Below are 14,939 nucleotides of genomic sequence, written 5' to 3' on the forward strand. Positions count from 1 at the left end.
CCACATAGTGCTCAAGGCAGAAGAACTACAATGTCAGTGTTACCAATAAATGGTTATTTACTCAGCTATTCCTAAGGGCCCAAGTAACAGGAACCCTTTTGAAACATCAAACACTCACATTCTTGGCTGTTTGGCTATTGAAAAAAATTAGCATTTCATGGCACAAAAGAAGATGAAATTAGTTCCCTCTCCTTTCTTCACACCACCATGCCAAAAGTAATGAACATATTACAATGTCTGGAACAGTTCTGCCTACATTAGAAAGGCAGAGATGCTATCCTGTTCAATTGATCCTACTTCAAGAAGAGCATGTTAACTGATTTTTTTTAATGAGTTCACTCGGTACTTTTTATGTTCTGCTTCTATTTCAGTGAGAGCAGATAAGCCAATCCTGAGGATACTAATATATTTTATCAAAATGTATTCACCGGCTTCTTTCTTCAGTACTTTTTCCACATCTATTCGGCATAACTTGGAAATAATGTTGATACCTACCTGTAATACGTGTTTCCTTAATATCCTTTACAAGCTAGAGCGAAAGATATAAATGGCTGAATTTAAATATCTTTGCAGAAATCCTACCTGTGAATCTGACCATTTCTGTGTAGATAGTCTAAGCCTTCCAAAACCTCTTTAAGAATTGTTGCTATTATTGCCTCTTCCAGAACTCCATTCTTATGCTCCCCTCTGTTGACGATGTATTTTATGATATCCAACATGGAGCCTAGACAGAAGAAGTGAAAACTTTGTGTAAGCATCTTCGTTAGCTTTCTAAATTGGGTTCCACTATTCAGAAAATTAAGTGGAAGTGTCACAATGTTTAATTTCACACAACTCCCCCCAAAGCATACAGCTGCATGATGGCCCCAGACCAGAAACCCTATATCCAAGTCTGCGAGAACATTTCCGACGTGAGAAGAATTCTGGGTTAGGAGCCACAAGACTATTCAGGGTCATCTCAGGGTAATTCCTTTCTCCTACACATACACACAACTGGTGACAGGCTCAAAATGGGGTTCGAAATCTTTGAAGTAAAAAACAAAGGAGGAAAAGGCCGAGGGAGCAAACAGCCATGAACTAACAAGAGGGAGAAGTTCCGATCTTCCTCGACATCTAGAACACAGGTGGGAGGGGAGGGGGGAAAAGTATGTTGCCGCTGGACCCCGTCTTATAACCAGGAGTTTCCCTTCCGTGACTCTAGGCAATCTTCATTTTCATTTACTTGATGGCTAATGGGCTGACTTTCCTCATGAAATAAATACACAGTACTTTCTTACCATAAACAAATTAGTATCCTTGGCACTGTGAGTTCATGTTTCAACACATATGAATTAATATTCCAAACCTCCTGGTCATTTTAAAAGCCATCATTACCTGGGGGTTCAACATTTCTGAAGAGTTAACAAATGGCTTACCTCAGGACCTGAATCTGGCTGCAGGCTCCCTATGATTAACTGAGAGAATTGAGTTTCCCCATCGGGTATTACTACACTAGACTAGCTGCCTGCTCCTCATGAAGAGATTTAATGTGATAAAATATTGTAAAAGAAAACAAATGCATATTCCCCCTCAGAGAAGCATCTACTTATTCATTGATCCTAAAATGTGTTAATAATCTAGAAAACAAGACTTCCAAAAAATGTTTCATTTTTATCTCGTGAGGATATACCCTACCAGGTGTATATATGTTCCTGGCCTGCTGAAAGAAAAATGAGCAAGAGTCCAAATTTGCCCAGGTCTCTGGGACCTGTGGGAACCCGTTTAAAACCTGTTCTTCTTACCTACAGCCCGGGGAGACTGACTGAATTGGATTCTTTTAAAAAGACAATGACATTTTCTTTCAAGTCCTCAGTCAAGGGGTTAGGGGATATCTTCAAGCTTATAAAAGGTTAATTGGGATCAAAACAAACACAGGAAGTAAAATCCTCAGCTTGAGGATGCCCACAGTCCCTGGTCATCAGAACTTCTCGGTCTCCACCGAGTGGGGGTGGGGGGCTGTTACCCCGCAAGAAGAGGCTCAGTGAAAGTCATCTTCCTACTAAAACAGGGGCCTCACGGACCCCAGGGGCAGTCCGGACACTCAAGACACCACAGTCTGGCTCCAACTGGCAGCCTTTTCCTTTTTTCCCCTCATTTCTTTCTTTTCATGTTTAATTAAAAACCAAAGTAGGCACTCAAGGAAACAATGACTAATAGGATTGACGAGACTGGGAACAGACCCGGAAGCCACTCTCCCAGGCTCCCTGTGGAGACCTGCACTAGCAGACCCAAGGCAATTACAGCATTTTTGTCTGCTTGGTTCTGGGCCTCTGCTGGATCCAAGAGGTTTTTTTTTAATTAAAAATAATAATAATAATAAGATGCCCCCTCCCCACCCCAGTCAGCCTTCCCTGGAACTAGGTCTGCAGATTAAAATGGGCTCTACAATATAAAGTCTGCAGTACCAGTCTGGGCTTCATCCAGGCACTGCAGAACATTCTCCTCTGCTCCTAAACCATACTTCATGTCTGGGAAAGATGCAGAAGGAGTGAGAGGTGGGGGTTTCCTGGGTGTTACAAAGAAAACCACTTGGGCTCTCTAAACTTCCATTTCCGTGTCAGTAAAATGAAGGTGATAATTCTTGCAGCATCGCATAGCTTTTAAGTCAACAGGACCCAGCACCACTTCTTTCCAGTGCTAACAACTCCTATGTAGGTGACCTTGGGCGAGCTGCCTAACTCTCCTCAGCTTTGGGGAACTTTCTGAAAGGCTGGGATGGTACATCTGCCATTCAAGGATGCTGTCCAGATTCAATGAAACAAGGTAGGTAAATGGCCTTGAGTTGGATCTAGCCAGAGAGGAAGTGTTCAAGAAAGTTGATGGTTCTCATTACCATTCTCTATCAAATAGTGAGGTTAAAAGATTAAAAGAAAAAATATGGGACTGTTGAAGCGCCTTGTAAGGTAAATTGTCAGTGGCTTTCATAACTTCAGTGACCTGAGGCCAGAAGGAAAGTTCCTCTGCCTTTTCAAAGGCAGATATAGGATGGAAATGGTACCACTTCGGAAGAACACCACCAGTCAGTAAGTTAGCATGCGGAAAGTTCTTCTCCATTTCAACTGAAGCAGTATTTATGAGCCCCCACTGGGTGCCGGGTTCAGGAACTGAGAAGCACAGGAGAACTCGAGCTCCCCCCGCCAGTCCTACATCAGCACCGTCCAACACCGCAGCCACGGGTCATCTGCAGTTATTTAAATGGAAGCTGATTAAAACGGAATAGAAAATCGGTGCCTCAGGAACACCAGCCCCGCATCAAGGATTCGAGGACCCCACGTGCCTGGTAGAAACTGGAGAGCCCAGCTCTAGAACGGTTCCCTCATCACAGACTTGGAATGAACGGCACCAGAAGAATTCATTACACTGCAATGTGGTAAGGACTTGAATGATATTAAAAAAAGAATTTAAAGAGGAAGAACTGGTTAACATTTCTGAAGAGAGTGGGGAGGCTGCAGAGAGCACGTGACCCCTTCAGACTTCAGCCCCTGGGGAAGGAAGGACAGACATCTAGGTCCGCGGAGCCGTGCCCCTGAGGTGGGGAAATGGTGGCCACAGAATGCGCGTAGGGAGCCCCACCACCCCACACTACGGAGTCCAGGTGTAAAAGGGCACAGAGAGTTGAGGCAGTGAAATCTGGGCTTTATTCTCTAGGTAAATGATAAACAAGCAAATCTTTTTAAATACAAAAGGGAGGGGACCAAATTTAAGGTCTTATTCAATAGGCTAGCTCGCACAAAAGGAAAAAAAGAACAAGAACAAGCAAATAACAAAACCTACTTACCTCCACTTAGTAATTTCATGACCAGCCAAAGTTCATCTTTTACCACAAAAGAGGTGTAATAGGTCACTACATTGGGATGGCTGCACTGACTCATGGCTTGAATTTCTTTCTATAAAAAAAAAAACAAAAAAACAAAAAAGCAAAAAACATGACATAGTACCATGGGGTAAAAATCAGGAAAAGAAAGAGAAGGGAAACCACACCTGAGAACCTGGGCACCTTTTCTACTTAAAAGCATACCTGGGGAGCTGCCTAACCCTTTAGCTCAACAAAGTTACATGAGAACTAACGAATTCACCCTCATCATCAATGTGCTGGAATTGAGACAGGCCTCCATAGGAGATCATAGAACCCTGTGGACTGAGAAACCAGAGAGCCACTGTGGACCTGCAGAACAGGACAGAAAAAGTTCCGAAGGGCCTATCACCTAGATCACCCCCAACTATGTAGCAGAGAGCCCTGCCACATAGGACTGAGTACCTTCTACCTGCACTGAATGCCTCGATGGAGAGAGACAAGACCCAGTGAGTCCTTAAGGACTGGGTCCCACAGTCAGCCTCAACTCCTGTGGGCCTTAGCTCCTCCCTCATCCAAAACTATTTCTATCTCTCAGGACTTCTGTGATGTTGCAAATGAGCAAATACATATGAAAATCTAGAGCATAATTTTCTAAAGTGCATTTCATGGTTGATAGTCCATCAAGAAAAAAAAAAAGGGAAGGAGACCTGCAAAGTGAGAAGCTTGGGAAATGTCAAGTCCTACATCCCCCTCTAAAACGGTCACAGGGAATATTGGTACTGTCAAAGGCTCTGAGAAGTCCTGTAGAAGATAAATTGTCATAGTTGAATCCATATTAGCAATGCAGTTAAATAATGCTTCATTTGTCACAGTGCAGGAAACACTACTACTAAAGAGAAATAAACTTTCATACAGAGACATAAAACAATAAAGTTCTGAAATCACACAAATAGGCTACTTCAATAAACCACATTTTCCTGAGATACTCAAGTTCCCCTTGGTTTTGATGTGCCATTTTAAGTTATTGCCAGATTTCTCCTATAAAGCTTCAGTCAAATGCTAACCCTCAATCAAAGGCACCAGACCAGCATAACTGGCTTTCAAGGTACTGTCCAAAAGCCACAAAAAAACGACATGTCATCAAAGAAACCTTATTTATGCTATTATGTATTTATGATGAAAGAAAAGTATTTATGCATCTTACAGATATTTTCAATAATGAGCATCTAGTTAACTTTGAATTCACATCTAATTTCCTGGCCAGAATATTCCAACTGGAGCTGCGATCTTTGCATATCCAGTCCTACCTGATACTCAAATAGCCAAGACCCTAGATGTCAGATAACTTGGCCAAAATACCATGACGTATATAAACATATGTACTAAGGTTTGTATATGTGTTACAAGTGTCTTTTACCAAGGACAAATAGAGAAGAGAATCGCTAAGTTTTCCATCTTCATTATATAGCAACACTTTCCCTTCATCATTTCCCTAATTTAACTAATTACAGGTTTTCTCAGTCTGACACACTTCAACTCAGCTACTCCTATCCTTTGAACAAGAGCTGAAACCTAAGGGCCAGTTTCCATCTGTTTCTGGTGTTAGGTTTTGATACCACAAGACGCCTCTGAAGGAGAAATGGAACAATGCTCAGACCAGTCCTAGCCGAAGTCATGACCAGCTGCTCACTGTGGGGACGGACGGTTCACTTGGGAGGCCTGAAGCATTAGTTAGGGGCCTCTCTATACAGATGCCCCCCTCGCTCACAGAAAAGACAATGTTTCCTGAAAGTATGCGTGCTCTGCCTTCCCGCCATTTTACATCCGATGCAAATGAATGCTTGTCTAGCTTTCTAACTCCAAACTGTTAAATCATTAATCAAAATGAACAATAAGTAACCAATGAATAATCAATGCCTATATGAAAGGAAATTCTTCTGCACGGAAGCAAAATTGGGGCAGAGTCTGGAAAAACAGGTTTTCATGTGCTTTCCGTGTAGATGGCCGGTATCACTTTCTACCCAGAGTATCAGGTCTCCAACAATGCAGTGGGCAAACTGTGTGTGTGTGTGTGTGTGTGTGTGTGTGTGTGTGTGTGTGTGTGTGTGTGTTGGTGGTAGGGGGGAGGGTACACACATGTATGTGTGGGAGCACTGGTGTGCAGGGTCCGGGGAGAGAGGGGAAAAGGAAGAACAGGGGGAGACGGATAGAGGCAGGGAGAGAGAGAAAAAAAAAAAAACTATTTTAATTAACCTAGGAAGAAACTCTTTAAGTAACCTGTGGATACAACTTATCAAATTCTAATACTTTGAAATTTGGAGTCAAAGAGGTACTAGCTGGACATTTACAGGTCCTGAGGATTTAAATGAAAAAAGGGGAGAGGGATACAGGGGCACCTGGGAGGCTCAGTCAGTTAAGTGTCTGCCTTCAGCTCAGGTCATGATCTCAGGACTCTGGGACTGAGCCCCGAGTCAGGTTCCCTGCTCAGTGGGGAGTATGCCTCTCCCTCTGACCCTCCCCCTGCTCAGACTCACACACACTCTCTCTCTCTCTCTCTTTAAAATAAATAAATAAAATCTTTTTTAAAAAGGAGGTGGGGGGCATAGATGCTGCCCCTTCTAATATAGCCCAAGGAGCAACATAAGAGCAGATGGAAAAAGAGGTGGGAAACCTCAGGCCAGACTTGCATAGGTCTGACCACCCTTAACCCACATTCTCCTTCCGTGCACCCTCACTGTCCCTCTTCACTGCCTGGGCAGGGGGTCCATGCCCCTAGTTCTACACGATCTAATTTCCTGCACAAGCCTCTCCATGCAGTAGAGCCTCTAATGCTTAAAGCCAAGATGGAACCTACCTTAGGGAGAGAGCCCAGCCACTCTGCCTCAGCGTATGACCTGTGCAATCACTGATCCCCCATGATAAATAGCATTTTCACAAACAGTGTAGAAATACACTTAAAGAAGAAAGAACGAGGTGTTCTACCTGCCTATCTAACCTTTACTTCAGTTTACATATAAGCCTTTTGTTTAGCAGTCTTAGAGAGAATGCAAATTTTTACTGTATATATTTATATCTCCACTGTGGTCTGAATGTTCGTGCCCCCTGCAAATTCTGTAAGCTGATGGTATGAGGAAATGGGGCCTTTGAGAGGTGACTGGGTCTTAATGATGGAGCCCTCATGAATGAGATTTGTGCCATTATAAAGGAGATCCCAAGGAATGAGCTTGCTCTTTCTGCCACACGAAGAAGCACAGAGAAGTCTATGCCGGAAGAAGACCCCCACCAGACCATGCCAGCATTCTGATTTTGGACTTCCGGCCTCCAGAACTGTAAGAAATACATTTCTGCTGTTTATAAGCCACCGGATCTACGGAATTTTTCTTTCTCTTTTCTTTTTTTTTTTTTAAGATTTTATTTATTTATTTGATAGACAGAGATCACAAGTAGGCAGAGAGGCAGGCAAAGAGAGAGGAGGAAGCAGGCTCCCCGCGGAGCAGAGAGCCCGATGTGGGGCTCAATCCCAAGACCCTGAGATCACGACCCAAGCCAAAAGCAGAGGTTTAAACCCACTGAGCCACCCAGGTGCCCCGGAATTTTTCTTATAGCAGCCTGAGTTGATTAACTGCATATGCACATTATTTTTTATGTTTTATATTTTGAAAATAGAAATATTTATTGAACTAAATGTTCTTTCCACAGAACTACGTTTTCCATTTCTTTTCAAAATAATAATGATACCTGCTATTTGAATCCTTCCTTGGTAACCGTCTTATCCGTGAAATTATCCAAGCTTTTTCCAATGCCTTAACTTCACTCACAACATAGGCAAAGCCATTTATTTCCAAACATATTCATTTCTCCCTATCCCTAAAAACGACAAAAGTATTGCCCAAAGATGAATAAATGGGCATGACTTAAAAAAAAAAAGATTTATCCAGTTCTTTCTACAGAACAAATGGGTTCTGTTATTCTATTTCTTTAACTAGGACATAATCCACAGATACAAGATTTGAAGCAATGCTTCTCAAACTTAACACTGATCACCTGGGCTATGTGAAAATGCAGATTCTGACCCAGTCAGTCTGGGGTGGGGCCTGAGATTCTGCATTTCTATCAGCGAACAATACTGACCCTTTAGGTCCAAAAACTAGACTCTGAGTGGCAAAGTACTGTAGAACGCTGACCAAAAAAATAAGTTTCTCCTGTAAATGTAAATTCCCCACTTTGTTGGAGGATGCACGAAAGGAAGGATCTCCATTGGTGGCTGAGAAGGTGATGGGGTCCCCACCAGAGTCGGGGAGCTGAGCCCAGAGACACCACCTAGCTGTGTGTGACCAAAGAATGGGGTAGGAAGCAAAGACAGAAAGAAGAGAGACTCTTATTAAAGCGGTTTGAATTTCACAACTACTGGAAAGGGTAAAAATTCAAAGGGAGAGAAAGATGGGAAGTCAAAGTCAGAAGAACTTCAAAGAACTCTGCAGTCCAGGCAACACACTTGCCAAAACTACAGTCAAGGACTAGAATACAGTCACTCCCCCTCAGAAGTCTCGTGAAGTGAGACAGACACGTCATCAAGAGCCCAACTGAGCTAGGACTCAGGATTTAATCTCCCCTGTGAGGAGCTGGATCTGCTCAGGCAGCTTCTTTTGAAACACATCACAAATGAAATTTCACAGGAGTGGGAAAACGGGCCTAAAACGGGAGAGCAAGACAAAGTCCTTCCCATCTGCCAGAACTCAAGCGGCAGCCACAGCAGCATCCCTCCACTGGGAGCCGAGTGGGCAGAAGACAGATCCACCAGGGACACCCACACACCGCTGCTGGGCCAGCCGGGCCAAATTTGCCCGACCTGGGCATGCCACAGGCCTCTCGTGTGGGATACCCTAGGCTTGGGAGGCTGCGGGTGGGGCGCAGAGACACAAACAACACAGAGTTTCCTACCACAGAATATCCTGGAAATCGGATTGCTTGGGAGGGGGGGAAAAAAAAAAAACTACCGAAAAAAACCAAAAACCGAAAAAATGAAAATAAAGTGCGCTTAAATACGTTGGTAGGTATTTTCTAATACTTCTATACGGCCTCTGTTCCCCCTACCACCACCACCAAAAAAAAAAACCTTTTTAAAAAGTTTCTCCTACAAATAGTAGCGGACAAGCAAGAATTGGGATTAACAGGGGTGGGACCCAGCAGAAGCCACTTAAAGAAGGGCTACACTCAAAGACCAGGAAGGCTGGCTGGGAAGTGTGGCTGAGCCACTGGCCAGCCCCATTACCCACACAGGTTATCTCGTAGCCTGAAACCGCAGCCTCCTTTAGAAAAAGGAGATTACTAATGACATTTGCATGGGATTTTTGTGAAAGAAGTGAAATGAGAGCTATGCAAAATGCCTAGCACATAACACAAACGCTAGAAGCCAGGCTCTCCTTGTCTCAGTCCCTTCTTCGAGGGTGACAGGATCATTTCTCTCTCTCAAGTGTCCTCAGTTACTAAGATTCAAAGTGGCAGAGACAGCCATGGGCAGTAGCGCTCACCTTTTCCTACGGAAACATCACAGAAGGCACCTGTGCATCCTGCTGGCTCTAAGAGCTTCTGCAACGTGTGTACCTGTCACTGGGCCATGAACTTGTGGCTTTATTTCTGACTCTACGTTGTCTCCACCTGGGGTTCTCCTAAGTATTTCACCCTGTATTAAATTTATCCCACCCTGTCATATTTCAGGTGTGATGATGATACACTGTCTCAAACCCTTCTGGGATAAGGAGTCTAACCATACCCTTATGCAAAGGGTTCAAAACACAAGGCACAGGGCTGCCTGGCTGGTTAGGTCGGAAGAGCCTGCAACTCTTGATCTCAGAGTCCTAAGTTCCAGCCCCACACCGGGGGTGTAGCAATTACTTAACAAATAAAATCTTTAAAAAATAAAAATAAAAAATCACAGAGCATAGAAAAAAGTTTGGAGATCTATGAATGAGGAAAAGTTCAAGCCTAGTTTCTTTTGTCCCTAAAACGAGGAGAGATTCACAAAGCACTGACAGGAAAGAAATTTCATTAGGGAAAGGAAACAGTTTCAATAGCTTCTGAATTCAAAATATTCGACTATACTTAACCAAATTAGCATATTTTCACAGTTTATGTAAATCCTAAATAGATTCTTTTTTATCTAATATCAGTGGCAAAATACCCTCCTGGGCTTTAGTTAGGAATTAAACCTCTCAACCTTCAACATCACTTGTGGTTAAATCTGAGGAGATGCCATTTGTAACTTTATTCTCTAGCAGTGGTTTTCAACCTTGCTTGCGCATTGAAGTCACCCGGGGAGCTTTAAAAAAAAAACAAAAAAAAACAAAACACAGTGGATCCTAGCCCCAGAGATGCTGGTATAAATTGATTTAGGAGAACAGGCTGGGAGTCAAATCTTTCAAAAGCTCCCAGGTGAGTCTAATGCTTGGCCAAAGTTGAGAACCACTGTTTTCGAGCTCAGGGCTGAGAGATGCGTCATTCCTTCAATGAAACGCTGAGAGAAAGGCACACAGCCACGCTGAAACTTAATCTAAAAAGGAAAAAAATGTGTGATTTATAAATACTACTGTATTTATCAAGAGTTGTAATTTCCAAATGCAAGAGATAACCAGATACATCTTTAAAGTGTATGCAACATCCTGCTGGCATTTAAAGAATTCTTTAAATGATGAGGATAACCGTGTTAAATAAAAACATTTTCAGTGGGGCGCCTGGGTGGCTCAGTGGGTTAAGCCTCTGCCTTCAGCTCAGGTCATGATCCCAGGGTCCGCTCAGCAGGGACCCTGCTTCCTCCTCTCTCTCTGCCTTCCTCTCTGCCTACTTGTGATCTCTGTCAAATAAATAAATAAAATCTTTAAAAAAAAAAAAAGAAACACTTTTAGAAAGTTATTCTCAGCTTGCAATTCCATAACATCAGCATCATAATGAAGGGTAACCTAATCCCTATTCATAAATAGCCCAATACTGTAAGTGGCAGAATTAAAACAAAAATCAAAACCATAAGCCTCAATGATACCAAATGTCAGCCACGAAATGGAAGATTGACAAAGTTCTTATAAGAGAGATGGATTTCTTTGGACTGTCATTTTCAATCCTGAAAATGTCATTAGGAGGCATTTTAATTATAAACAAATTATACATCTTATGTGCAGCAAACTCTTGCCTCTTTTGGAATAAGATTATCAAGAGGGAGAAACCTCCTCAAGACAGAAGTCAAATATTTCGACTTATACACCTTACCAATGAATCAACCAATGTTCCTTGCCATTTAGTTTTGCAGTTGCTTTCCTATGACTTGTTTTATCCAAGTACAGTCCATTGAAGGCAGGATTAGAAATGGGAAGTCTAGGGGCGCCTGGGTGGCTCAGTGGGTTAAAGCCTCTGCCTTCGACTCAGGTCATGATCCCAGGGTCCTGGGATCGAGCCCCACATTGGGCTCTCTGCTCTGCAGGGAGCCTGCTTCCTCCTCTCTCTTTCCCTGCCTGCCTCTCTGTTGACTTGTGATCTGTCTGTCAAATAAATAAATAAAATCTTAAAAAAAAAAAAAAAAAAAGAAAGAAAAGAAAAGAAATGGGAAGTCTAGATATTTAGAAGATGGGGAAATATCATTAAAAAACAGGAGAAAGGGAGCCTAAATTTGTGAGAGCCTTAATCAGCATACATAGAGAAGTATTTAAAACTAGAGAGAGCAGTTGTAAAAGGTAGAGTGTCACGGGAGTTGGAGGGCAGGGAAATGTCTCGAAATCAGCAGGGTAATCACAATGGTAAGTGTCAGTTTGCTGACGGAATAGAGCGTACATCCCTGGGCCTACGGCTTGGTGATGATGTCACAAAGATGGGCATTCCCCAAAAACTGTCCAAAGGAAATGGAAGAATCTTGCTGGGAAGTATAAGAAGCCACTGGTCCATTTCTTTTCTTCAAAAGAAACAAGGAGGGGAAAAGAACTCAGAGAATAAAATTGCTGATGCTGAAATTCTATAAGAAAAACCCAAATAGGGAGGAGCCAATTTCTTCCAGAGTTGGCTGCAAAGTTCTTCAGCAAACAGGAATAAGGATGCCCTATGGGCTCTAGAAGATCTCCCGTTGGCCCTCCTGGGATCCGAATCAGATTCAGCTATCAATAACTGCTATTTGGTCTTTTGAGTGACTACAATTGGGAGCACTGGAAAAAGTAAAGTTGAAGACTTCATTAAAAACAGAAGGAGGAAGAAATTTTCTCATCAGCCAACGGATGTTGCTGGAAACCTCCAGGCCAACTCTCAGCACAGCTGCTCTATTTGGCTTCATCACCCAACGATGAGAATGTGAGGTCAAACACGTCTTTTTATTTTCTGTGGTGTCCCCTGTCCCACACGGGGGGCAGGGAGCTGGGGGAAGGAACACGACTACTGTCATCAGCCTGGGTCTCTGCCAGGGAACAGCCCTCCTGCAGGGGCAGGGGGAGCCCTGCCGGACACTCTCCAACCTTCTCCCCCAGGATTCCACAGTCCTTCTGTTTCCACAGCAGCTAATTAATTGTGGAAATAACCAAGCCAAAATAAAGAAGATAACAGAGGAAAGAACAAAATCATCTGTCTCAGCCCAGGCCAACAACATTTTCCAGAAGTCCATGTGCACGGCAAAAGGGAGGTGTTAAAAAGTAAACAATATGTAACTGAAGTCGTATTCGATATCGGCGTGTTTTTCCCCATTTTCTCCTACTCTGAAAATGAGTATGTGCTGGGTCTCTTTGTTACTGAACATGTAGGCCAGAAACGTGTGTCCCTGCAATATTCATTTCTGCTTACTCTTTGGGAAAAAAGTGAGGTGTTAACTATTTTAGCAAGCCATTTCTAACAAATGTATAAAAACACTGAAAAGTAAATTCAATTAGTGCCATTTATTATCCGAATCCACTATGACTTTTAAGTTTGAGGTTCCAAAATGAAAAATGATTTCTGTGATCAAATCATACATATTTCCAGCTAATGTAATTTTAGAGCTACAAAAATAGTTTTGCATACATAATAGCCTTTCTCTAATTTCTTAAAAATGTATGTCTTCAAAATGTCTAAAAATTTCCCATTCCTAATTCTGCCTTCAGTTGGACTATACTTTGTTAAACACAAACACCAAATTCTACAAAAATAATTTGTGGCTCTCTGTCAAATAAATAAATAGTGGCAAGAGACAAACACAGCAGTATGAAATTTAATGTTGGTGACCTGAAATGCTCAAAATAATATCACAGTCAGTGAAGTTGGCTTGTATTTAAATGCTATACCCTTGGTATAAAAGATCGTATGAGAAACAGCCAAATGCTATTTGTTACCACATATGATAAATGAGCTGGGATATGAATAATTAACTTACTGATTAGAAATTTCTTTTGTTCAAAAAGCATGGAAAAATATTTTCATTTCTATAATAAAGAGAGCACACATTATAGCTTCAAGCTTTTTAAGTTGACATCTTCAACCTGGTATAATTGTTTTTCTACAATAAACAAGGCTTACAAAAGTATCAACACAATTACAGAGATTAGGAAAAACAATACAAAAAATGTTTTTTGAATATTTTAAAACTCAATTAAAAGGGGGGAACCCTGCTAGTGAAAATAAGTTCTCAGAGGCCGTATATTATATTATATTATAGTTTCATTTTAAAAGTATAAGAGAAGCCTATGTCAGATAATGAAACTATTAGGAGATAATTAAACTATTCTCCCAAACGACCATTAGGTAAAATAAATACCTAGAGCTTTATTCTCCAAAATAACCTACAAATCACAGCTAATTTGGTTCCTCTAAACACAAGGAAGGAAAGTAGGAAGAAAGGGAGAGATGACTAGAGAGGGAACAGCAGGTCAAGAGAAATAAGAAATAATAAAATAACACTGTAGCAAAAAGCAAAGGCAGTGGCTTTGTTCTGAGAGAAGTAAACTCTTGAGTTATCTACAAACACAGTTAGTGAAACACAACAAAATATCCTCATAAAGATGATATAGGAAGAGAAGGGCAGATGTCAGATTTTTTCCAGCTGGAGACAGAAACTCTTTCGTTATGTACCTGGGGTAGGCAGATGACACACTGAGTACCTAAACGTATGCATTTACACTGGATTGTTATTGCTACACTCTAATAGTGGAGTGACTTGATCCTCTCCTGAATTATGATGCATAATTTGCTACCAATCACTGTTTTTGTTCAAAGGATTATTAAAAGGAATTTCTTTAAAGAATTAATTTTTTTTTAAAGATTTTATTTATTTATTTGACAGACAGAGAACACAAGTAGACAGAGGCAGGCAGATAGAGAGGAAGGGAAGCAGGCCCCCTGCTGAGCAGAGAGCCCGATATGGGACTCGATCCCAGGACCCTGAGATCATGACCTGAGCCAAAGGCAGCGGCTTAACCCACTGAGCCACCCAGGTGCCCTAAAGAATTAATTTTTAAATACTCAGAACCATAGAACTTTGGGACTGAAAATAAGTTTTGCCCTCAAGCAGAATTCTTTATTGAACAAATGAGGATACAAAGGGCCAAAGGTGAAACCAACTCCTCTCAAGACCATGATCCATGTGAAGAACACAGGCCCTCTGACCCAGGAAGCCATTTTCCCTCTATCACAAGTTTCAGCAACCATGTGTAGCCATTGTTTGTGGAAATGATTTTGCTCACATTTGTAACCTGTTATATATTAAAACATTGTAATGATCATTATATATTGTTTTATACTGAAATCACTTAACTGGTCTCATTCATTCATTCATTCATTCATTTATTTATTTATTTTGCCTTTTTTTTTCTTTCTTTCTTGAAGAAACAAGCGCTTCGTGTGGCCCCAAGGCCAAGGTTTCTCCTACACACACAGCACTCCTGCCCCTGGGAATTAAAGTTTTAGCCGCGCTGATGTTTATGAAGGAATGAGAAAATGCTATAGAGTTTTCTGTGACTGGTGCCAAACACAGACTAAAAATATGAGAACCTGAGTCTAGAGAAAAAAACATTGAGAAGGCTATGGCTAAAGTCTAAGAACCATAAAGTCAAGTAAGGTGATGAACCAAAATGTCCGTCAATCCCTTGGTAAAAATTTTAAGAAGAGT

At 41.7% G+C, this 14,939-nt stretch overlaps 1 protein-coding gene across 3 annotated transcripts in view; it reads right to left on the reverse strand.

Annotated features, from left to right (window-relative positions):
* Window positions 1-14,939, reverse strand: part of STK39 (serine/threonine kinase 39) — a 304,821-nt gene that overhangs the window by 226,134 nt on the left and 63,748 nt on the right. For all 3 annotated transcript variants that reach the window (XM_032355850.1, XM_032355849.1, XM_032355851.1), the window contains 2 exons: window positions 3,818-3,926; window positions 583-724 (listed from right to left, as the gene is read on the reverse strand). In XM_032355850.1, the coding sequence (XP_032211741.1) occupies window positions 583-724; window positions 3,818-3,926 (251 nt within the window). The remainder of the gene's footprint in view (window positions 1-582; window positions 725-3,817; window positions 3,927-14,939) is intronic.

Source organism: Mustela erminea, chromosome 8, assembly GCF_009829155.1.
Source record: "Mustela erminea isolate mMusErm1 chromosome 8, mMusErm1.Pri, whole genome shotgun sequence".
Classification (NCBI taxonomy): domain Eukaryota; kingdom Metazoa; phylum Chordata; class Mammalia; order Carnivora; family Mustelidae; genus Mustela; species Mustela erminea.